We start from the raw sequence: 25,929 nt of genomic DNA on the forward strand, positions 1-25,929 counted from the left end.
AAAGTATCTCAGTAAAAGTACAGGTTGCACTTACAGTCTAGTCACTGGTTCTAACGATAACAAAAGCTGCAGAGTTTGAAACGGAGTTTGAAGCGGAGATATATAATCTAGGAGTCATCAAGACAAGGTTTGAGCAGATACGAAGTATAAAAAATATATATATCTATAGGAAAATTGTATTTGAAAAAAGATAGAGGGAAGGCAAATTAAATTAGAAAAACGGGGAGGGGAGCCTGTAGGGGAAGTACAGGTATGACCCAGTAGTAATTTTATTTTGTTTCAGGATAAATAGATATACAGAAAATAGGCAAGTAAAAAGGGACAAACAGTCTCATTTCAAGAAAAATAGAGTACAGCCAAGTGGAAAAGAAAGATCAGGAGGTAAGTCTACTATACTTAAGATTGTTTTTACATTTCTCCAAAGAAAGTATATGAATGACCAGCAAGTACATGAAAAGGTACTTAACATCACTAATCATCAGGGAAATGCAGATCAAAACCATAATGAGTATCACCTCACACCTGCCAGACTGGCCATCATCAAAAAGACAAGAAATAAGAAGGATGGCGAGGATGTGGAGAAAAGGGAACCCTCATGCACTGTTGGTGGGACTGTAAATTGCCACAGCCACTACGGAAAACAGCATGGAGGATCCTCAAAAACTTAAAAATAGAACTAGTTAAAAATACGATCTAGTAATTCCACTTGTGAGAATTTTCCAAAGGAAACAAAAATACTAACTCGAACAGTTATCTACATCCTCATGTTCATAGCAGCATTATTTACAATAGCCAAGACATGGAAGTGTCCATCGATGGATGAATGGATAATGGGTAATGAAAATGTGATACATTGTATATACAATGGAATAAAATTCAGCCATAAAAAAACGAGGAAAACCTATTATTTTTGACAACATGGATGGACCTTGAAGCATTATGCTAAGGGAAACAAGCCAGACAGAGAAAGACAAATACTGTATGATTGCACTGATATGTGGAATCGAAAAAACAAACACCAGATTCGTAGAAAAAGAGGTCAGATTTGCGGTTACCAGAGGTGGAGGGTAGATGGAGGGGGAATTGGAGGAAGGCGGCCAAAAGGTACAAACTTCCAGTTACAAGATAAATAAGTACTGGGGATGTAATGTACAACATGGTGACTACAGTTAACACTGCTGTATGGTATATAGGAAAGTCAAGAGGATAAATCCTAGGAGCTTTCATCACAAGGAGAAATTTCTTTCCTTTTTTTCTTTTCTTCTTTCTTTCCTTTTTATTGTATCTAGGGAATGAAGGATGTTAGCTGAACCTATTAGCGTAATCATTTCGCAATATAAGTAAATCAAACCATCACGCTGTACACCCTAAACTTACACAGTGATGTATGTCAATTATTTCTCAATAAAACTGGGGAAAAAAAGATTTTTAATCTTTCCTCAAAAAACAAAAGTAGAAACCTAAAAGTTAATTTTCAACAAACGCCTTTTCAACAGACATTTCGTATACTTATTGTGAAATTAAGATGGTTTCTGTTTTTTTTTTACATCACCACACTGATCAAAGATAGTTTTAAAAAATAGGATAAAAAATAGAATAGGAAAAGCTGAACTTTAGTGCAAATATTACTTTTCTAAAGCAATATTGCACTGACAGTTTCTGTTACATTGTAGAAAACTCAAATTCCCATGTGGTATTCCAAGTTTTTAAGTAACTGTAATCAACAAAACAAAAAAGGGTGTACTTCTGTTTTGTTTCTGGTCCTACTTAAGCTCTACACCCCACAGTGGAAGACTGCTTTCTGGGCTACTGTCTCTGACAGTCATCTCTCGCCTTTATTTGCCACACTAGCACGTTCTCTGCTGTCTTTTCTAGACTAGGATGATTAGGTTTATAGAGCATTGATTTCTCATACCAGCGGACGCCTAGATGGGCTTGCTGTGGCACCTTTTGGCAAACTAAACTTTTGCCTCCTTGTCCTCATCACATGGACTGGGGAAGCAACTCTAAATTTAAGTCCTAGATCTATAACTTATAAATTATGAAACCTCTGGCAAGTTACTCATACTCTCTTAGTCTCAGATTTCTTATATTAAAATAAGGATAATAATACCTACCTTTGAAGAATTGACTTTTAAATGCTTAAATTTATTCAAACTTCTAGTTCAGTAGAGATTTAGGTACAGGTGGTGGAATTCTTAGTTCTACTCACAGACCTCATGGCCCTTGTAGGACCCTAACAGGTCTCTGACCACTCGTACAAAAATAGTATCTGTCCTATGGTCCTGTAGGGCTCTTATCTAAATTTCAGGTCTCCTGTATAGATTTTGCCAATATCTCTCTTGCCCTTTTCTTGGAAATCACTATATTTTGCAATTCTGGATAGTCTGCCTTTGCCCTCTGCCCTTTGCTTTCTAACCTGTCTGAAAAATGTTTATTTAGCTAGATAATAAGGTCAGTTTACTGTCTTGTTTCATAAGCTATCACCTGAGTTTTTTCTCAGCAGAGACCTCAGGTTTCTACAAGGGCCTATTTTCTCTACTACATTACCTTCACACCAGGCCCCACTGTCTTATAAAAACATTCCACAGCACCATGTCACAGAAAACAACTTAGAAGACAACTCTAGGTTCTAATCTCAGTCCTCTAATTTACTAAATAAGTGTCTTGCGCGAAGTTATTTAGCCTATCGGAGTCTCAGTTTTTTCATTTGCAAAATAGGGAATATGTCCTGCCAACCTAAGAGGTCAAAGATCAAATGCAACAATGCAGGTGAATGTGCCTTGAAAATGGCCACTTTCTGTGATGCAGAAGGTATAATCCACTCAACAAAGAGGCAGCATTGCATAGTGGTGAAGGTGAAAGAGTCTGAGGTCAAGCTGCCAGAGCTGGAATCCTGGTTCTATCACTTACCTTTTAATATGTAAAATCAGGATTCTAGTACCTATCTCCTATGATATTAGCTCAATGATGTTAGCTATTACTGTTCATGAAATGCCCACTATGTGTCAGGCATTGTACTAGGCGCTGCTAATAAAATGGAATCAAGACAGACAGGACTAACATCTTTGCCCCAAACCTTCATCTCTTACTCCATATGCTACATTTTCTAAGTCATTTATGTCATATATACTTTAAAGCAAAGAAAAAATCTGAGTAGTAAAGCATTTCCACAGATCATCAAGATAGGACTCCATGATTTCACTATTTTTTTTCTGTGAAGATTTCCAGTGAACACAAAGTGACTCCAGTATTTCTTTTCCCAATTTATCACTTGAACGGAAACTTTCTTCATGACTTCTGGGTAAACTATCCGGGACTTTCTATCAAATACAAATAATCTAAGATAGTGTTTCTGAAAGTAACATCCAAAGACCAGCAGCCAGCTTCCCAATCATCTAAATTGTTAATTAAAAGGCAGATTCCTAGACCCCATTTCAGAACTATTGATCCAAAAGCTCCGGCTGGAAGATGTGGGAATCTGCATTTCTAACAAGTTCCCAATGTGATTTTTATGCAAATCCTATTTGAGAACCACATTCCCAAGAGAGAAAAAACTTCCACTATATAAGAAATCTGTAACCAAAGGAAATAATGAAGATTAATGATCCAAAGCTTCAAGAAGGAGGAAAATTTCAATACTCAGAATAAATTTTCACATGCCTGTCTCTTAATAGGGTGGAGTCATCAATGCTCAGAATACACACCCTAACTGAATGTTCAAGAAATCCCTATTTTAGAAGCCACGGGAAAACATGAAAAAGGGACACTCTGAAAGAGCTCACCCATATTTCAGAAGAAGCAAAGAAAACTGTGTTATTGCAAGGGTCACACCTACTGAAATTGAGATTTGGTGATCTCAGAAAATGGAACCGGTTTCTCTTAAACTCAGACAACGACAGACAAACCTCCCTGTTCCAGGGCCCCACATCTACCACGAGGCCTGGATACTCTCTCAAATGTAAACCTCGCCTATTGGGAGTTAACTTGGTCCTGTGACCAATCAAAAGCAAGGAGAAATATGGTCTTTTGATAAAAGTAAACCGAAATAACCAATTAAAATTTAAATTTATACCTCTTGGCCCGATGGACAGTTATAGATGTCACTGAGACACAGAAGAGAACCAAGGCGCTCCAAATTCCTAATGGACGTAAACTTTCCAAATACTAACAATTCAAAGCTAATGAATAAAATAGTTCTCTACCCACCAAGCCACAGCGGCCTGCGTCAGCTCGTGTTCAGATAATCAAATGCCCTAAAAGGCTTTAGTTCCTAAGATGGTAGTGAGTTTAGCACTGTGACTGGAAGAAACGGGAGCGAGGGCGGTAACGACGCCCACCTGCCGCGCGGGCGGCGGCGGCCCGGAGGCGCAGGCGGGCGGCTCCCCTGCGGCGCGCCCCGGCCCGACGCCCAGCTCTCCGCCTGCGCGAGCGCCGCCCACCCACTCCCCGCGTGAACCCCCGGCCTGGCCTCCCCTCCCCCGCCTCGGCCTGGTGCTGAATCACGAGCCCAGTATCTCCAAAAGGTAACATCGGAGAACAATGCCACCCTAGGGCCGGCCCGGATGGGCACCAGGTGGGGTGGGGCGGAGGCTGGAAACCCCAACTTTGCTTCCTTCTCCCCCGATTCCCACCCCACCCCTGAATTAAAACGAAGCCTGCAGCACCGGGGTCTCCCAGGCGGGCACCCCTTCTCCCGGGCTGCCGGGCTCTGCAGGCTGCCGCCGCCCGCGCCGCCTCATTGTTCCATCGCCGCGGCCCGCGGTCAGCGCCGTGGGAGCCCCGGCCCCCGCCCTCGCGCCGGTGGGCGCTGTCCAAATGCTGGGGCAGGAGGACGGGGCGGGCAAGGGCAGCCCGGGGCGCAGCGAGCCGGCTCCCGGGGCCGCCGGCAGACAGGGCGCAGCTCGGCCGCCGGCCCCCGCCCTGGACGCCGTGGCCGCTGGCGCGGGCGGCGCTCGGCCTCCTCGTCCGCACAGGCAGCAAGCGGAGGGCCAGTCCCGGGCAGCTGCAGGAGGGACCTGCGCTACTCACCCCAGCTGTTCCTGTCCCTGCGGTTCTTGGCCATGGTGGTCGCGCGGGGGCGGAGAGGCGCGGCCACAGCGCTCGCTGTCCCTTCCCGGGCGCAGGTGCTGGCCGAGGGCTGTGCCCGCGCTGGGCGCGCTCCGCTCCACTCGCAGGAGGCTGCTGTGGCGCCGGAGGAAGGCGTGGGGAGAAGGGAGGAGAAAGCGGATGAGCCAGGCTCAGCATCACCAGCCCGAGTTCACACAAATACAGCGTCACACCCTCCCTGCCTCAGCCCACCCCCAGGGCGTGAAGACAGTGACAGACGAGGTTTTGCGACGTTTTCAATAGAAACACACACACAAATAAACAGCACTCTTCACACGCTCAAAGAATTTAACAGCACCATCCAGTCACAAATACACAAACTGCATTATTCTGCGTGGTCAAATACCTGTCTCCTAGAACAGTCACGCATTAGTACAAACATGCTGGCAACGTTTATACAGCCAAAGAAGTTAAAATAATCTGCGTTTATCTACCAGGCACCATTTTCCCGCATTTTAAAAGCAAGGTCATGTTGGTAAAGACAGTATCATGCATTTTTGTACCTGGATACTGAACAGGCCAGAGGCCTATCTTTTAAAATTAGGATAGCAAAATTTAGATCAAGAAGATAAAGATAAATGAAAGCTGGAGAGTCAGCATTAGCTGTAACTAACTCAATATCTAGTGGGCAAAGTTTCCCAATAGATTTGCAGAGATAAAGTCTGGAGTTATATTGGCAAATATTTTAAGTAAAGTCATACTACATAGTCTGGATGAGCCTTGGCAGCCACAAAGGCTGCAAACAGTTTTGAATGGAATGCAAAAGGCAATACATACTTTTTAAAGATAGCCTCAGTCTCTCCCTTTTCACTGATTTCTTCCTCTCCACCTACAAACTTAGTTTTCAGTATCCTAGAATCACTGTCCCTTCATTCTACTTGACCCTCAAGACACCATGCCATTCCTCACCTCCCCACAGTGTCCCCTGGCATTTGGCTGTTGCCCACACTGGACAGATCAGTTCTGCCTGGGAGATTACTGCCAGCCTGTTAATTACCAGATCCTTGGTCTCTGCTTATTCCTCATCCAAAGCAACTCCTCACCCTATATTCCCTTAACCAAATTTACTATGGTGGCTTCAGACAGGACCTCCATGCTGATGATTCCCAAATCTATACTTCTAGTCTTAGGCTCTCTTAAGGAGAGAAAGTCATCATACCAGAGCTGAATTTATAACTGCCTGAGGTCATCTTCACTTTCTTTTCCTACTGACACTTCAAAATCAACATGTCCAAAACCAAACTCTCACCCACTACTGCCAAATCTTACGCATTCTACATTTTGGTTAATAGTTGTAGTGACCTCAGAGCTGTGAACACTGTCAACCAAGTGTACATTATGGTTTTAAAGGGGACTGTGTTCAATGGAGTTGCATTCCCCAAACACTAATGAAACAACATAGGAAGACAGAAATTATCTCACCCTATAGCTGCAAACCAAATTCACAGAACAAAAAGAAGTGTGTTCTGCTCTTCTTGTATTTCTTTACTATAATTCTCAACTCACATTCCAGCCTGATGATCCCTTTCAAGTGAATCCCATTAAATAAGAGTACAGTAGATTCCACCAAAAAAAATTGTTATAAAATTCAATACCTATTCCTATTTGAAAAAGAAATTTATTTTTATAAAGCCCTTTTCCTTTGTAATTGATAAGTAATCTCTAGGATAATACTTGAGACGTGTGAACATCTTGGCCAAGAACTTTTCATCCAGTGGTTTTTAGCATCCATTGTTATCTTTGCCTGAATCGACTTTACATTAGCGATTAAAGTGGTGATTTTTAAATAATTATATCATTTCTTACATTTTACATGTAGTAGTTGGCATTCCCTCTCCTACCTTTGTTTGTTGAGTACCATTATGGATTAATGAAATCTAAAAAAAAATTTTTTTGATTGTGTTATGTACCATCATTCTCTTTAATGCTCAAATTGCCCTAAATTTGGCCAATGGGAGTCTCTTCAAGTTAACACTTGTGTTCTTTTAACATGTCCTATTGGTCTTTGGTCACTTCCTTGTTTTCTGGCACAAGAAAACATTTCAAGTTTCCCTTGTATTTTCCATGCCTCAGAGTAGAATTAGCCACTTCTCCAAGAAGCTCTAGCTCCTTTTAATGAGAAAAGGCATTTAGAAACCAAGATCTAGGTGCTAGTCCTGCTTATTGCTGGCTGGAGTTTCACTGTTTTAGACTCTGTCAGTGAACACTGTTAGAGAGAAGATTTGTTTTTTAAAACTATAAATTTAATCTACTCCAGAGAAATAGCTCCAACAGTATGAAAATACGCATACACAGGGTTATTTATTGCAGCATTCTTTGTAATTGCAAGGTACTGGAAAAAAATCTAAATGCCCATATATAAGAGAGAGGTTGAATACAGTGTAACACAGTAGATACACAGTAGAATACTATGCAGCTGTAAAAAAGAACACAGAAGATTTTTATGAACTGATACAGATTTCCACAATATACTGTTAAATGGAAGAAAAAATCAAAGTGTAAATGCTTTACCCATCCTGTAAGAAAGAAAAGGATATGAAAAAATAAATGTATCTGCTCATCTGTACAAAAGAAATACAGGAGGGATAAAGCAGAAACCAATGAGATCAGTTACCTGTGGGAGATGGGTGGAAATGGCCACCTACTGGAGATGGGTGGGGAGCAATGGGAGAATGGGAGCAGGGTATTAGGGATGAGGAGGACTGATACTTCTCTATATGTAACCTTTTTATATAGCTCTGACTCTAGACCCATGGCAATGTTTCACATTCTCCAAAATAAATAAATACTAATTGAAATCAACCAGGATATGGGGTGGGGGTGGGGATGGAGGCTCAAAATGGAATTACAAACAGCAAAAAAAAAGTGAACCTAACTGTGTTACAGGTGAATAACATAACTACACTGATGAGTGCAGGAAGAAAAGAACTAACCTGAGGAACTCTAGAAAACAGTACTTTCACTGAATGCTCTAAGAGTAAAGAAAAAAGCTGTACACAAGTACTATACCTAGTTCATAATTTTTCTTCTCCCAGGACATACATGGGTTAGAAATTCTGGAATTACTTTATGTAAGCACTAGGATTGAACAAATATATGGTGCATATTCAGAGCTGATTTCTCGCTGCTGGAGACAAAGTTATAATAAGGAAACAGAGAAGGACAGAATGAACCCTGTGGCACTGAATGGGAATCCGAGGCATCAATGTTACGATAAAAAATGGGCAAAGGCTCTAAGTAGACATTTCTACATAGAAGATATACAAATGGCCAATCAGCACATGAAAAGATGATTAAGCTCGTTAGTTACGAAACTAACTAGTTAGAAACACAAATCAAAACCACAAGGTACCACTCCATATTAACTAAGATGACTATAAACAAAAAGACAGACAATAACAAGTGTTGGTGAGAGAAACTGGCACACTCATACACTGTTTGTAGGAATATAAAATGGTGCCGCCCCTTTGGAAAACAGTCTGGCAGCTTTTCAAAAAGTTAAATGGAGTTACCATGTGGCCCAGCAATTCTACTCATAGATATATATCCAAAAGAAATGAAAACATATGTTCATGCAAAAAACTTGTACAGGAATCTTCATAATAGAATTATTCATAGTAGCCAAAAGGTAGAAACAATCTAAATGCCAAATAACTGATAAATGGATAAACAAAATATGGTATATCCATACAATGAAATATTATTTGACTATAAAAAGGAATGAAGTACTGATATATGTTACACCATGGCGGGATCTTGAAAACGTTATTTTAACTGAAAGAAGCCAATCACAAAGACCACATATTGTATGATTCCATTTATACAAACTGTCCAGAATTGGCAAATCTATAGAGACAAAAAGTAGATTAATGATTGCCTAGGGCTGGGGAGGATGGGTGGGAGATTGGGGAGAAACTGGAGAGTGACTGATACTGAGTACACGGTTTCTTTTTGGGGCAATGAAACTGTGTTAAAATTGATTATGAAATCAATTCTGTACAACTCTGTAAATATACTAAAAATCACTGAATTATACAATTTAAATTGGGGAATTATATGGTATGTGAATTGTGTCTCAATAAGGCTGTTTTTAAAAAGTCAAGGTCAAGTTTACTTTAAATTAGAAAAAAGAAGAAAAGGTATTGTTACTTTAGTACTCGAGATCCTCTCTCTTCCTTTTTTTATTATTTATCTTTATTTTATTGAGGTCATAATAGTTTATAACTGTGAAATTTCAGTTGTACATTATTATTTGTCAGTCACCACACATATGTGCCCCTTCACCCTTATGTACACTTCCCAACCACCTTCCCCGCTGGTAACCACTAATCTGTTCTCTTTGTCCATGTGTTTGTTTATCTTCCACATATGAGTGAAATCATACAGGGTTTGTCTTTCTCTGGCTTATTTCGCTGAAAATGCATCAATGTTTTCGCAAATAGGACAATTTTGTCTTTTTTATGGCTGAGTAGTATTTCATTGTATATATATACCACATCTTTATCCTTTTATCAGTTGAAGTCACTTGGGTTGCTTCCATGTCTTGGCTATTGTGAATAATGCTGTAATGAACATAGGGGTGCATAAATCTCTTTGAATTGTTGATTTCAAGTTCTTTGGATAAATACCCAGTAGTGGGGTAGCTGGGTCGTATGGTATATCTATTTTAACTTTTTTGAGAAATATCCATACTGTTTTCCATAGTGGCTGAACCATTTTGCTTTCCTACCAGCAGTGTAGGAGGGTTCCCTTTTTTCCACATCCTCTCCAACATTTGTTGGTTTTTGTCTTGGTAATTATAGCCATTCTAACAGGTGTAAGGGGGATATCTCATTGTAGTTTTAATTTGCATTTCCCTATTGATTAGTGATGTCGAACATCTTTTCATGTGCCTGTTGGCCATCTGTGTATCAACTTTGGAAAAATGCTCATATCCTCAGCCCATTTTTTGATCAGGTTTTGTTTTTTGGTTGTTGAGTTGTATGAGTTTTTTATATATTTTGGAGATTAACCCCTTGTTGGATATATGATTTGCAAATATTTTCTCCTAGCTGTTGGGTTGCCTTTTCATTTTGTTCCTGGTTTCCTTTACCTTGCAGAAGCTCTTTAGTCTGATGTCCCATTTGTTTATTTTTTGTTTTGTTTCCCTTGCCTGAATAGACATGGTCTTTGAAAAGATCCTTCTAAGACCGATGTCAAAGAGTGTACTGCCTATACTTTCTTCTAGTTTTATGGTTTCAGGTCTTACTTTCAAGTCTTTGATCGATTTTGAGTTAATTTTTGTGTACGGTGAAAGATAATGGTCTACTTTCATTCTTTCACATGTGGCTGTCCAGTTTTCCCAACACCATTTGTTGAAGAGCCTTCCTTTCTCCGTTGTATGTTCATAGCTCCTTTGTCAAAGATTAGCTGTCTGTAGATGTGTGGTTTTATTTCTGGGCTTTCCATTCTGTTCCATTGATCTGTGTCTGTTTTTGTACCAGGACCATGCTCTTTTGATTACTAGAGCTTTGTAGTATATTTTGAAGTCAGGGTTTGTGATGCCTCCAGCTTTGTTCCTTTTTCTCAGGACTGCTTTAGCTATTCAGGGTCTTTTGTTGTCCCATATGAATTTTAGAATTCTTTGTTCTATTTCCATGAAGAATGTCATTGGGATTCTGATTGGGATTGCGTTGAATCTGTAGATTGCTTCAGGTAGTTTGGACATTTTAACTATGTCTGTTCTTCCAGTCTATGAGCATGGAACATCTTTTCTTTTCTTTATGTCATCATCAATTTCTTTCAATAATGTCTTATAGTTTTCATCATATAGGTCTTTTGCCTCCTTGGTTGAATTTATTCCTAGATATTTTATTCTTTTTGTTGCAGTTGTAAACGGGATTGTATTCTTGAGTTCTCTGTTAGTTTGTTATTAGAGTATAGAAATGCAACTGATTTTTTCCAGTTGATTTCATACCCTGCAATTTTGCTGTAGTAGTTGATTATTTCTAATAATTTTCTGATGGATTCTTTAAGGTTTTCCATATATAAAATCATATCACCTGCAAAGAACAAAAGTTTCCTTTCTTCATTGCCAATTTGGATATCTTTTACTTCTTTTTCTTGCCTAATTTCTCTGGCCAAAACCTCCAGTGCTATGTTGAATAATAGTGACTAGAGTGGGCACCCTTGTCTTGTTCCTGTTCTCAGAGGATGGCTTTCAGTTTTTCCCTGTTGAGCATGATGTTGGCTGTGGGTTTGTCATATATAGCCTTTATTATGTTGAGGTACTTTCCTTCTACACCCATTTTATTGAGAGTTTTTATCATAAACGGACGTTGGATCTTGTCAAATGCTTTCTCTGCATCCATGTAGATGATCATATGGAGTTGTTTGTTTGGGTTTTTTTGGTGAGGAAGATTGGGCTAACATCTATTGCCAATCTTCCTCTTTTTGCCTGAGGAAAATTGTCCCTGAGATAACATTTGTGGCAATCTTCCTCTGTTTTGTATTTTGGACACCACCACAGCATGGCTTGATGAGCGGTGTGTAGGTCCACCCAAGGATCTGAAGCTGCAAACCCCAGGCCACCAAAGGGGAGCACACAAACTTAACCACTACACCACCAGGCCAGCCCTGATCGTGTGGTTTTTACTCCTCATTTTGTTAATGTGATGTATCACATTGATTGATTTGCAGATGTTGAACCATCCCTATATCCCCGGTATAAATCTCACTTGATCATGGTGTATGATCCTTTTAACGTATTGCTATATTTGGTTTTCCAATATTTTGTTGAGGATTTTTGCATCTATGTTAATCAGTGATATTGGCCTGTAATTTTCCTTCTTTGTGTTGTCCTTGTCTGGCTTTGGGATCAGGGTAATGTTGGCCTCATAGAATGTGCTAGGAAGTATTTTGTCTTCTTCCATTTTTTGGAATAGTTTGAGAAGGACAGGTATTATATCTTCTTTGAATGTTTGGTAGAATTCTCCAGGGAAGCTATCTGGTCCCAGACTTTTATTTTTTGGGAGATTTTTGATTACTGTTTCAATCTCTTTACTTGTGATTTGGTCTGTTCAGATTCTCTATTTCTTCTTGATTCAGTTTTGGGAGGTTGTATCAATCTAAGAACTTATCCATTTCTCCTAAACTATCCCATTTGTTGGCATATTATTTTTCATAGTATTCTCTTATAATTGTTTATATTTCTGTGGTATCCATTGTAATTTCTCCTCTTCATTTCTAATTTTATTTATTTGAGCCTTCTCTCTTTTTTTCTTAGTGAGTCTGGCTAAGCGTTTGTCAATTTTGTTTATCTTCTCAAAAAACCAGCTCTTAGTTTCATTGATCCTTTCTACTCTTTTTTGTTTCAATTTCATTTATTTCTGCTCTAATTTTTATTATTTCCCTCCTTCTGCTGACTTTGGGCTTTGTTTGTTCTTCTTTTTCTCATCCTTCTAGATGTAGTTTAAGATTGCTTACTTGAGATTTTTCTTGTTTGTTAAAGTGGGCCTGTATTGCTATGAATTTCCTTCTTAGGGCTGCTTTTGTTGTATCCCATATGAGTCAGTATGGTGTATTTTCATTTTCATTTGTCTCTAGGTATTTTTTGAGTTTTCCTCTAATTTCTTCAATAATCCATTGGTTGTTCAGTAGCACATTGTTTAGTCTCCACATATTTGTCACTTTCCCAGATTTCTTCTTGTAGTTGATTTCTAGTTTCATAGCTTATGGTCAGAAAAGATGCTTGAGATGATTTCAACCTTCTTAAATTTATTGAGGCTTGCCTTGTTTCCCAACAGATGGTCTATCTTTGAGAATGTTCCATGGGCACCTGAGAAGAATGTGTATTCTGCTGTTTTTGGATGGAGTGTTCTGTATCTATCTATTAAGTCCATCTGGTCTAGTTTTTCATTTAACTATTTCCTCGTTGACTTTCTGTCTGGATGATCTATCCATTGATGTAAGTGTGTGCTACAGTCCCCTATTATTATTGTGTTGCTGTTAATATCTCCTTTTAGGTCTGTTAATAGTTGCTCTATGTACTTTGGTCCTCCTGTGTTCGGTGCATATATAATTACAAAGGGTATGTTTTCTTGGTGGAGTGTCTCTTTTATCATTATATACTGACTCTCTTTCTCTCTCATTGCCTGTTTCATCTTGAAGTGTACTTTGTCTGATATAAGTATGGCAACACCCACTTTTGTTTGCTATTAACTTGGCATATCATCTCCCATCCCTTCACTCTGACCCTGTGTTTGTCTTTAGAGCTGTGTTTCCCGGAAGCAGCATATTGTTGGGTCTGGTTTTTTAATCCATCCAACCACTCTATGTCTTTTTATTGGAGAATTCAATCCATTTACATTTAGAGTGATGACTGATATATGAGGGCTTAATGCTGCCATTTTATCACTTGTTTTCCAGTTGTTCCATATTTCTCTTGTTTCTCATCCTGTGTATTTTGGACTGCCAATTCAGTTCGATGGTTCTCTATGATGGTTTTCTCAGTTTTCTCTTTATTTATTATTTGTGTCTCTGTTCTGATTTTTTGTTTAGTGGTTACTGTGACATTTGTATAAAAGATTTTGTAGATGAGACGGTCCATTTTCTGACAGCCTCTTATTTCCTTAGTCCAAGCAGGTTCTTTTCCTTTCCTCATCTCCATTTAAGTTATTGTTGTTATAACTTATTCTGTTTTGTATTGTGAGTTTGTGGTTAAAATGAAGTGATTATAGTTATTTTTTATGTCTTCCTTCCCTCTATGTTTAATGTTATAATTAAGTGTTATCTAACCTGTTCTGATAGACAGCTGCAATTCTCTGATTTTGTCTGCCTACTTATTTCCTTGCTCAAGGCTTTGTAAACCTCTTTTTTTTCAAGTATGAGGGCCTTCTTGATCATTTCCTGTGCTGGTTGGGGGGTGGGGTGTGGATCTTGTGGCAACGAACTCCCTCACCTTTTGTTTATCTTGGAAAGTTTTTATTTTTCCATCATATCTGAAGGATATTTTTGGTGGATAGAGTATTCTTGGCTGAAAGTTTTTGTGTTTCAGAATTCTGAATATATCATTCCACTCTCTCCTAGCCTATAAGGTTTCTGCTGAGAAATCTGCTGAAAGCCTGATAAGGGTTCCTTTGTAGTTTATTTTCTTCTGCCTTGCTGCCCTTAGTATTTTTACTTTGTTGTCTACTTTTGCCAACTTTAGTAATATATGCTTTGGAGAAGGTCTTTTTACATTGATGTAATTAGGAGTTATATCAGCTTCTTTTACTTGTAATTCCAGCTCCTTCCCCAGGCTTGAGAAGTTCTCAGCTATTATTTCTTTGAACAAGCTCTCTGCTCCTTTCTCCCTCTCTTCTCCCTTTGGAAAATCTATAATCCTTATGTTGCATTTCCTAATTGAGTGGGATATTTCTTAGAATTTCTTCATTTCTTTTTCAGGCTTAGTTCTCTCCTCCTCCTCCATCTGAAGCATTTCTATATATCTGTCCTCTAAATTGCTAATTCTGTCCTCCATAATATCAGCTCAGTTATTTAAGGACTCCAGATTTTTCTTTATCTCATTCATTGTGTTTTTCATCTCCAACATTTCTGATTGGGTTTTTTTTCTATGGTTTCAATCTCTTTTTGTGAAGCATTCCCTCTGTTTGTTAATTTTATTCCTGATTTCATTGAACTGTCTTTCTGAGTTTTCTTGTAACTTGTTGAGTTCTTTAATGATAGCTATTTTGAATTCTCTGTCATTTAGATTGTAAATTTCTGTGCCTTCAGGATTGGCTTCTGGGTGCTTGTCATTTTCCTTCTGGTCTGGAGTGTTAATATACCTCTTCATACTATTTGATGTGGTGGATTTGTGCCTTGACATAGTGGTGGTATCTGGCTGCAGATTCCACCTGCCGCCATTTGGTGTTGGGGGGCAGGGGGAGGCAGGAGCTGTGTATTCTAAACCTGCCACAATCCCTGGCAGTTGTGCTTGTCCTCTGGAAGCTATGCTGACAGGGCCTGTGTTTGCCTGTTTGCCACCACTGCTTTATAAATGTATGCACAGGGCTCTCGTGGGGATCCCTTGCTCTGGCTGACTGACCAAGCTGGTGCACCAGGTGTGGGGAGGGGCATTTTCTTTCACATGTATGATCCTGAGGTGCTCCCACTCTGCACTCGCTGTCTGCCCTCCTGGGGTGCTCAGCTTGGTGAAGATGCCCCTGCAATTGCTTAGCCTCCTGGGTATAAAGCTTTCCCATGGGCTGGGAGACAAACTCCAAGAGCAAAGGCATTCCCATGGAGGGCTACCCCTACCCCCCCAGAGCTGCACCCAGTCCCACACCCTAGGTTGCTGCCATTTGGGGAAGGACAGGAAATTCCCTTACCTCCTTCCACTGCCTCCCCAGGGGCTCAGCACCTCCACCTTCAGGTGTATGGCTGCATGGATCTCTCAGATTCTATTGTGTTGTGTGAATGTCCTCTATTGGTTTATGAGTGTCCTTTTTGTTGCCTCTTAGGGCTTAGGAGGGAGAGTCTAAGGGAAGAGCTCACTCCACCATGATGCTGACGTCATTCTGATCGTCTTTCTTCTTAACTTCTCTGGGATGTTACTCCATAAATTTTTCCCTTTCTTCTGTATTGTCAATTATTTTTTCTTCCACTGGTTCCTTCACCATGCTCATTTCCTCCATCATAAGAAAAGGCCTCTCTCAATCAGGAGTTTCTCAGTTGCTGACACTCCAGCTCACTCCTTCCCTCTGCACCTGGCAATCTTTAAACAGTATTTGTATCAGAACGTTTTTTGCTGCAACTCAAAATGGTTTAAACAAAATGAACATTTACTGTTACATAATTTTTTTGAAGATAGGCAGTTAATTCATCAGCTCAACATCATCATGGACTATATTACTTAGGATATGGATTTGGCTGCTGTAAAAAATTACAGTGGCTTAAGACATATATTTATTTCTCTCTGAAGAAATAATCTGAGCATAAGCCATCCAGGGCTAATACAGTGGCTTCAAAATATTAAGGAACCTAAGTTCTTTATGCTTTCTTCCACCTTTAACTTGGGACTTCCATCGTATAATCCAAGATGGCTGCTTGGGTATTCACATCTTCATTCTAGCCAGGTAGAAGGGAAGAAAGGGAAGAAGTTGATATATCCTTTCTAAAGGTACAACCCAGAAGTTTCACATATCACCTCTACTCAAATATCCTTGACCAGTAAATGTCCCACCTATTGATAAATATACCATGTATCCAACTAAAATTTAGGGGGTCTAATACTAATGAAAGAAGGGAAATGGATATTGGAGAATACCAGTAGACTTTGCCACAAGGACCAAGGTTGCACTCTACCATCCTCAGTGTCTCACCTTATTTTCTAATGTGGGCTCCTCTCATGGTTCCAAAATGGCACTTGCCATTCCAGTCATCAGAGGCAGATAGACATGCCTAGACACAGAAAAAGTCATGTCTGTGTCTTGTGTACCTTGTCAAAAGTGAGGAAATTCTTCCTATAAGCATTCCATCAGGGTTTTCCTCATGTGTCATTGTCCAGAATTGTCTAAGCCTAAACCATCCCTTTAACAAGAGGAATGAGGCTAGGCCAATCAAGATTTACTCCTCACAAGTGGGATGGGTCTCCATCTCCTCTGATGGTCATAGGCACTCAGAAAAGGTCAACAAAATTGTGGTTCTGTTAATAAGGAAAGAGGAGAGAGGATAGTTTTTGAGCACAAGGCCCAAGGTAATGATCATAGCTTCCATTTTCCTCTTACCCTCCAGTAGTAACTCATCTGGTGGGGAGACCCAAACTTTACACTCATAGAATCCAAGTCCTTAGCAATCTTATCTTTACTGGGTTGCTGCGGTTTCCCATTGTCCAGTAATACTGGACAGGTGAACACCAAGAGGTACCCTAGTGCATATCTGGGGTTCCAGACATAGTCCTTGTTCTCTTTGTGGAGCAACAACCAATTTCCCCTTGGTAATTAGGACCAGTCAGCCCAAGCAGCACAATGATCCCCTCTCTAACTGCTGGCTCACGGGTCTGAAGACCTTATATCAGCTAGGTGGTAGTTTCAGCTTCTTATTTAATGGAACTGTGATTGTGTTATCTGGGGAAAGTACCTGTCCCATGGGCACACTAGGGGGTTCAGATACACTGAGCCCAATGTTTTAAAGACGAAATTGTAGAGAAAAAGTTGCAGAAACAAAAAATTCTTCAAGTGAGTTATTAGGAATAATAGAAGAGCCACCCCTACCTCTACCCTTTGGTTCCTAGGCCCATGTATCCTGAATATGCAGTAGAAGACAACATGTATTGGCTACTGGGTTAAGTCTTGTATCATATCCTCACAGGGGTTATCTCTCAGCCAGTACCACAACTGATCCTTCAGCAGATTTTTCCTCCATTCTATCAAATTAGCTTCTTCTGAGTGATGGGTTTGAGGTAAGATCAGTTAATTCGATGGACATGAGTCCATTGCCATACTTCCCTCATAGTAAAATGAGTTTCTCGCTCAAATTTAGTGTTGTTGATGATACAGAGTGATGAAATAAGGGATTCTGTAAGTCCATGATTTGTGTTACTAGTAGAAGCTTTCCAGGCAGGGCACGTAAACCTGTATCTGGAAATGTATTTATTCCCATAAGAACAGATCGTTGTTCCCTCCATAATGGAAGGGATCTAGTGTAATTAAGCTGCCACTAGGAGGTTGACTGGTCTGTCTAGGGAACAGAACCATACTGGGGTCTCTGTAATGGCCTCTGCTATAAGCAGGTTAAACACCCCATAGTGGCAGTAAGTATTATCCTTGGCAAGTGGAAGTCCACGCTGTTGAATCCATGTTTAGTCTCCATTCCTATTGCCACGTGGGCCTGCTGAACTTGCACTATGGTGAGTGGGTGAAGGCTGACTGACATCTATAGGACAGATCATCTTGTATACCTGAGTACAGTCACACAGTACTTTATGATGGGGGTATGTTCTGAGAAACGCATCATTGGGTGATTTTGTCATTGTGCAAACATCATTGAGTGTACTTACACAAACCTGGATGGTGTAGCCCACTACAAACATAGCCTATATGGTACTAATCTTATGGGACCACTGTCATATATGCTGTCCATCACTGACCAAAATGACATTATACAGCACATGACTGTATTGGGATGGATGCCCTCTTGTGGGCAAGTATGTAGTTCACAGATATTTTTACATTCTGGGCCAATTTTGGGAATCCATTTGTAATACCTCTCCCACTGACTTCCTTATCTCAGACCTTCTTCTTTCAAAGTTATTGGCCAACCTATTAGCCACTGTACATAAATCAGTATAGACTCATACCTCAGGCCATCTCTCCTTTCTAACAAAGAGAACAATCAGATGTTCTATTCAAAGTTGTGACCACTGGTAGAGTTTCTCTTCATCACTATTTTTCAAGACCACCTCATTATGGAGTGGAGCCATAATTCAGTGGCTGTATGCTTCCAGTTGGTGCAGTATATCATGCAGACCATTAATAAACCAGGCCCAAGCTTTTTGTTCCTCTGCTACATGACCATAAGCCCAAAGGTATGGTTCAAAACAAAGGAGGCAGGGGACAGCCCACTGGTGTAGTGGTTAAGTTCATGCACTCTGCTTTGGCGGTCCGGGGTTTGTGGGTTTGGATCCCATGCATGGACCTGCACACCACTCACCAAGCCATGCTATGGCAGCATCCTACATAGAAAATAGAGGAAGATTGGCACAGATGTTAGCTCAGTGACAATCTTCCTCAAGAGGATTGGCAACGGATGTTAGCTCAGGGCCAATCTTCCTTATGGGAAAAAAAAAAGGTGGCAAAGAAGTAGAGGCAGGTACAATGGAAGTTTATCCATGTAATTTACTTGTGTCTTCCAGATTAGTTCAGCCCACCCCAGTATATACCTTTCCATTTGACAGTGGAATTCTGCTGCTTTGTTCAATTTATGTTTCAGCAAATTAGGTAACATGCAGTTCCTAAAGAGCAGTTCATATCACATAGTTACTCATGGTCAGGTGTTTAGTCTCTGCCAAGGCCTGGTGGCAAGCCAAGAGCTGCCCTTCAAATGGAGAACAGTTGTCAACAGAGAAGGCATGTTCTTATTCCAAAACCCTAGGGCTCTGCACTGGGTTTCTCCTATTGGGCAGGCAAGAAACTCCATATAACATCCTCAATTACCACTGAGTCTGCTGAATACTAAAACCTAAGTATCAGTGCAGCTTGTGCCATAACCCAGACCTTCTATAGGGCATTCTGTTTTTCCAAGTCACACGAAAAACTGGTAATCATATAGGTTACATGGTAAATGGGTCAGAGAGCAGCAAATGCAGTATAGTGGCTCCAAAATCCAAACAGGCCAACCGAGCACTGTGCATCTTTCTTTGAGCAGGCCAATGCAAGGTGGAACTCCATAACTCCACTGGACTGCTAGAAATTTCACTCCTGTGCAGGTCTCTGAACTGAGTTTATTTCCAATCCTCTGATATAAGGGTCTTTAAAGCTGTCTAGGGTGGCTGCTACTTTCTGCTCATCAATCCAATTTGCACAATGTCATCAAGATAATAGACTAGGATGATGTTCTACTGGATATCAAGGAAACAAAGGTCCCTCTGGAATGATACCATATTAGAACAGAAATACTTAAACAGCCCTGAGGTAAGACAGTGACAGTGCTGTCCCCAGTCATGTAAAGGAAACTGCTTCTGATTACTTCTGTTGATGGGAATTGAAGAGAAAGCTGTATTCTAGGTTTCAAGTCAATAGCTACATTCTCGGTGCCAAGGGCTGTGTTGACTTGCTCTAGTAGAGATTCCACATGTCGAACTACAACAATGATTGACATCAACATCTGATTAAATTTTTAATAATCCATAGACATTCTCCAAAACTAATTTGGCTATTCCATGAGCCAAACAGTTGAGTTAAAAGAGAAAGACTTCTATCTTTCAGATCTTTAATGGTGGTGCTACTTTTCTGTAATTCCCTCACTGATAAAGTTTAATTTTGATTTTCTACTGGGGCACAAGGGAGGGGTTAACTGGGAAGGTCTCACTTGGCCCTTCCAATCATAATAGCCCTCACTTCATATGAACCTAATGTAGGAATTCTGCTACTTGATAAAGCTACTCCCACATATATTTTGGGACTAGAAAAATAACCCCACATGGGTGTTCAGACCCACTCTACTCACTGTGAAATGGACCTGACTTTCCATCTCTTATAGACCAAGACTACACCTGACTTTCTTAAGTCTCTACTCTGATCACTGGAATTTTGGTATTTTGAGACTGCAGGAATTAGTGTTCAGGGCCAATATCTATTAACCTCTAAAAGATGTGGGAATTTCCCCATTCATCAGTTGACAGTCACCCTGGTAAAGGCCAAAAGTCCCTCTGGGAATTGCCTCAGGGAATATTCAGTTTATACCTGGCTGTACTGCAGGATCCTTCCTCAAAAGAACCTGGCTTCTCCCTCAATTAAGAGACTCCAGGTTTGTGAACTGGCTGTAGTCTAGGAATAGGATAATCTCCACTGAATCTCCCTTACAGTAACTTGAGTTAGCTTTCTGCTCATCAGACCTAGAATTTTTCTGCTTACGTATGTCAAGCAACACTTAAGTCGGCTGCTGGTTTCTTTCTTTCCTATAGACTTGGTGATCATAGGCCACCACCAAAAATCCTTGCAGTCAAACACCTGATTATCACTTCTTCCTGAGGGTTATCATGATAATTGTGCTGAACATGTCTTTGACAGTTAAGAATCTCCCACCTGGCCTCTACCACGATGAATCCCAATATTCCCACTGAAATCATAGATCTTGATTTCATTGTGGCATTTCCATCATCATCTTCAAACAACTGAGGACAGCCACCAAAGAATTTTCCAGAGATATCTGTGGCCCTTTACTCAATGCCTTGAAAAAGGTAAATTTTGTGGGATCTCCTAGAGATGGTATGAATAGAACATGAGTGGGCAAGACGACACAGCAAGTCCAACATTCCCATTCCCTAAATCTTCAGATTCCTTCCTATACAGTATGCCACAGAATTTCCCGCATCTCATCATATGGACTACCAGCTGCAAGTAACCAATTTAGAAGGACTACCAGCTGTTCAAGTCAACAAATCAAACCTGAATCACAGATATTTGGTAAGATCCTGTAATTCCTTCAGTGCCTCAGTTCTCTTCTCCAAGAACAGCTCTTGTCCTCCTCCAGCAAGGCTATGCTGAAATCTAACTCTTATCCAGAGTTCTCAGCCTCATTCACATTTGCCCAGATGCCCCATGTCATGTTACAGGGCCCAGTCCTTCTCCATCACTGCTCTTACCTTAGCATAGCAGATCTATGTCTCACATTTAATTGACATTGCAACTCTGTAACCTTTACTATTAGATCTTGGGTTGATCTTCAGCCATATCTGCCCTGCAGCTGCAAGAGAAATAGGTTTCTTCTAAGCTGTCAAAGAAGCTTTCCGATTTTCTACTCATGCCTTAAGTTTGGAATTCAAGGCTCTCTATTTGTCATTTTTCCCATATATTCTCGCAGAAGCAGTCAGAACAAATGACACTACAATTTTAGCAATCATCAGTGTCAAAGCAGTAAGTGCTCAAGATTGATCTTCCACTGCTGTGTCTTCCATCAGCACTCCATCTCATGCCACTGTTGGTGGTCAAAGACTAACTGTGATGCCACTCTATGCTATGGAATACCATTGTTTCATTTCCTGTGGAAAGTAGTTTATACAGATAATCATAGGATATGTGAGTGACACCATTCCAGAAAGTGAGGTTTTTTTCTTGAGGCTACTCTCAATTCCTATAACTATCAATCAGGGTTCTGGCAAGAAAGAGATCTCTAATGAAAGGACTATTTACAAAAGTGAGGACAGGGTTAAAGGAACCAACGAACGACAGTGAAGCACTCTGAGACTGGCAACAGTGGGAAGCCATTATCATCCTTGCCCTAAAGGGGCAAGGAAAAAGAGAGCTTATTAGAATCCTTCAAGAGCTGTCTAGCTGTAGGAGAGAGCCACAGCCAAGCACTGTGGCCTCCTCTGCACATTAGGGGTTCTCAGAACACTAGTCTATATGAGGCATAAGCAAACCTTAGGCACCCCTTCTGAACATTATCCTTATGTTGTGAGGAAATTGATAAGGAACAACAGAAGATTATTTGTAATTTGTATTTTTTTTGTGTTTGTGTGTGAGGAAGATTGGCCCTGAGCTAACATCTGTTGCCAATCTTCCTCTTTTTGCTGGAGGAACACTGGTGCTGAGCTAACATCTATGTCAATCTTCCTCTATTTTATGTGGGACTCTGCCATAGTATGGGTTGGTGAGCAGTGGTGGGTCCATGCCTGGGATCAGAACCTGCGAACCCGAGGCCACAGAAGCAGAGCATGTGAATTTAACCCATACACCACTGGGCCAGCTCCCCGCCCCCCCCCCCCTTTTTTTTTAAAGTATGCTTTTTGGTAAGGAAGACTGGCTCTGAGCTAACATCTGTTGCCGATCTTCCTCTTTTTTTTTTTCCCTCCCCAAAGCCCCGGTACATAGTTGCATATCCTAGTTGTAGGTCATTATAGTTCTTCTGTAATTTGTGTCTTTTCTCAGCTATTGAATTTGCATACAGGACCAATCTGTGAGCTGAATACAGGAACCCTGTTACCAATTCTTATATAAAGCTTAAACCCGCCCTGAGGATCAAGGTTAAAAGAAATAGCATTTTAACGTATCAGATGGTCAATTCAAGCTGGATAAAAAGGGATGTACACAGCCTTTCTCAGCTCTTCTTTTTAAAACTCCCATCATAGTGACCTAATACTGATTCTGAATGACATACATGTTCAACTGACATCCAAAACAAAATAGAATTCTCTTACACTTTGAAAATACGGCTTTTACCTCAACAGACACCTTAATTAGTAACAGAAAGAATAGTTTAAGATGACCTATTTGAAAATCCAAATCATAATTGTGGCAGATATCTTCCATCATTTAATCAATGTGTAGTTAAACCTACAGAGCAGTAAACTCAATCACATAGGGTTACATTTTGCAACTAGTTTATGCTGGAAGATTCATCATGAGATTATATTGCTTAAAACTACTTTGCTTAATCTCTGTTCCATAGAGTAAAATTATTGTCCTCATGTTCTTTTCTGTCACACACAAGGGTTTTTATTAGCCATTCTGTTTTGGATAGTAAATTGTGACTCTCACAGATGCGGAAGTTAAAAAATCTTATGTCCCCATTTTTTTAATTCAGCCTTGGCTAAAGTTGAAACCAGAGGCCACAGACTCCAATTAGCATTTTACTAAAAAACTTTGAAAAAAGGGAAAAACACTACAAAGCATGGAGCAAACCATTACAGGTTGTTATGTAGATAAGAGTAAACCCTGAAAGATATTTTCATGTCAGATATTAGGAGGACATAAAGAATGTATGATAATTAGGTTGGAATGAAGAGCCTCTAAAGCCATATTTATTCTTATTCCATACCTTGTCAGTATAAAATTGGGTAGTTTGCAAGAAACTCTCCTTTGAGCTACAGTTTTTTTTATTGTTATGTAACCTTCAACCTTGGAACTATGTGTTTGTTTAGGATGTAAAATTAAATTTATACACTGCATGTTTATTTTATGGAAATTGAATTTGAATTTCTTCACCAACCATGTAATACTTAACCCACCAGCTCTGACTTCACTGATCTTGTTCAAATTAACTCAATCAGTATTTTAAAATCCTTAAGGTTCTTTTGGATTTATTATAAAGCAAATGTTTTCCTCTTTACATCAATTGTGGTACAAGTAAAATAATGATTATAGCAGACGCATTTTTTAACCACAACGTAGAATCTCGATTTTTTCCATGCTATCCACCTCTGGGTTGATGGTCAAAGCATACGGATATGCCATTACTGGCAACATAAAATATCTGCACTCCAGGGTCCTGTTGAAGCCTATAACCTCAAACGTTTTATTGCCTAATTCATATCAAACATTGTGTTTAAGAGTACATGCTTGAAGGATTATGAGAAAGACATTTATCCTGTTTCACACTGGGAATTCAGAGTTTCCATTTTATGAAGGCTCACTGCAGTAAGTTTTTCTAAAGTCTTAGTATCAGGAAGAGATGTGCTTTTCTCTTGATCAGTTGGTTCACAATGATCTCAAAAACACATGAAACCCTCTGCTTTGGCCAATTTATTGCATTGTTCTGGTATCCTATTTTCCCTCTCTTTAACATCACACCCATTTATTCATTTACTTATTTTTATCATGTGTTATAGTATGTATTTCTGTATGCTGCCTCAAATTCTCTGTGGAATTAGGTAAAAATAAGTAAGAATAAACATATTTCAGACTAGAGAAAGGATTAATGCTTATAGGGTCAAAGGGGAAAAAAAAGAATCTATGACGTTAAATGAGTACTAGGATACCAATAGAACATTTGAAAAGATTTTGAGTCCTTGAAGCCAAAAGTATGTGACCACCGAAACAAGTGCCAAGAAGCTCTGAAAGAAGGAACTGTTCTTCAACAATTTTTCAATGCAGCAAACACATAGGCTTTGTCCATAGAGCATGTAAGTCTAAGATTACTTATGTTCCCTAAATAAGTGCCTTTTGTGCGTGGAGCACAAGAAAATACATATATTCCCTGTCCTGTTAAGGTATGAATTTAATTTCTGCCTCATACCGTTCATTACAATGATCAACCACAAGGAGTAGATCGCCCAAGAACACAATTGAACTGGACGTTCAGAGCCACAAGCCAACATCTGCCACTTGCTCTTTTGTGATTTTTCAGTCACTAATGCTTTGGCTGAGCCCTATCGGCTTTTCTGTTCAAAACCTCTCCTGGGCTCTAGAAATAACGCTGCCAGTACACAGAAGTCTGGCAACGTTATTTCTACCTTTAGTACACGACTGGAACCGAAAGTGCACAACAGCTTGTGAAACCCCCCCCCCCCCCCCACCCCAGCAACTTCCCTGAACGCTGTTCCACACTCTGCGCTGTGTGAGGCGTTTTCAAACCTCTCTTTGATAACCCTCTTCGGAATGCTGTAAAATGCTGTAAACACTTTCTCGGGCGTCAGGTGTAAATCCTTATCTTCTTCCAGCTGCAGATAAGGATGTCGAGCTATTGCCCAACACGACGTTTGTCCCAGATCTCAGGCCGACGATGGCCGGCGGGGACCGGGCTGCGTCCCTTACGCTGTTTCGGTCTCTGAGGAGATCTTGATGCCACTATCGGGCGAGACGTCCCAGGAGTTCTGGCCACATCGATGTGCGGGGACACTAGGTGGCGGGCAGGTTGTGCCGGGGCCACGGGAGTGGCCCGCCGGCCGGGAGGCACCGTCGGGGCGCCTCCTCACGGGCGCCGGGGGCGGGTCCGCGGAACCAGGAGCAGCCAGTCCCCTCGCCCCGAGTTACCTGACGGCGCCGGGGGCGTCCGGTCCCTCACCCCGAGTTACCTGACGGCGCCGGGGCGTCAGGTCCCCTCGCCCCGTATCCCCTCACCCCGAGTTTCCTGACGGCGCCGGGGGCGTCCGGTCCCCTCGCCCGTGTCCCCTCACCCCGAGTTACCTGACGGCACGGAGGGTGTCCGGCCCCCTCGCCCGTGTCCCCTCACCCGGAGTCTCCTGACGGCGCCGGGGCTTCCCGTCCCCTCGCCCCCTCACCCCGAGTTACCTGACGGCACGGAGGGCGTCCGGCCCCCTCGCCCCGTGTCCCCTCACCCCGAGTCTCCTGCCGGTCCCCGCGGGCGGCGGCGGCTGCCGTGTCGCGGCCCGGCCTCGGGGCGGCAGTCTGGCCCGCCGTC

The 25,929-nt window shown here is 41.0% G+C and overlaps 2 protein-coding genes across 5 annotated transcripts in view; one reads left to right on the plus strand and one right to left on the minus strand.

Moving 5' to 3' along the window:
* ATL1 (atlastin GTPase 1) overlaps positions 1-25,923 on the minus strand; it is an 84,390-nt gene extending 58,467 nt beyond the window's left edge. The window contains exons 1-2 of one of the 4 annotated variants that reach the window (XM_046654765.1): positions 25,800-25,923; positions 5,032-5,184 (exon numbers count right to left, since the gene is read on the minus strand). In XM_046654765.1, the coding sequence (XP_046510721.1) occupies positions 5,032-5,065 (34 nt within the window). In that variant the 5' untranslated portion in view covers positions 5,066-5,184; positions 25,800-25,923. Of the gene's footprint in view, positions 1-5,031; positions 5,340-16,135; positions 16,158-25,799 lie in introns of those variants that run through there. The other 3 variants (XM_046654766.1, XM_046654767.1, XM_046654769.1) reach the window with 3 other exon arrangements.
* The window catches only part of MAP4K5 (mitogen-activated protein kinase kinase kinase kinase 5), a 107,800-nt gene continuing 107,264 nt past the window's right edge, over positions 25,394-25,929 (plus strand). Inside the window, exon 1 of the mRNA XM_046655084.1 lies at positions 25,394-25,603. Within this exon, the coding sequence (XP_046511040.1) occupies positions 25,394-25,603 (210 nt within the window). The remainder of the gene's footprint in view (positions 25,604-25,929) is intronic.

The sequence above is a fragment of the Equus quagga genome, chromosome 2, assembly GCF_021613505.1.
Source record: "Equus quagga isolate Etosha38 chromosome 2, UCLA_HA_Equagga_1.0, whole genome shotgun sequence".
Classification (NCBI taxonomy): Eukaryota; Metazoa; Chordata; class Mammalia; order Perissodactyla; family Equidae; genus Equus; species Equus quagga.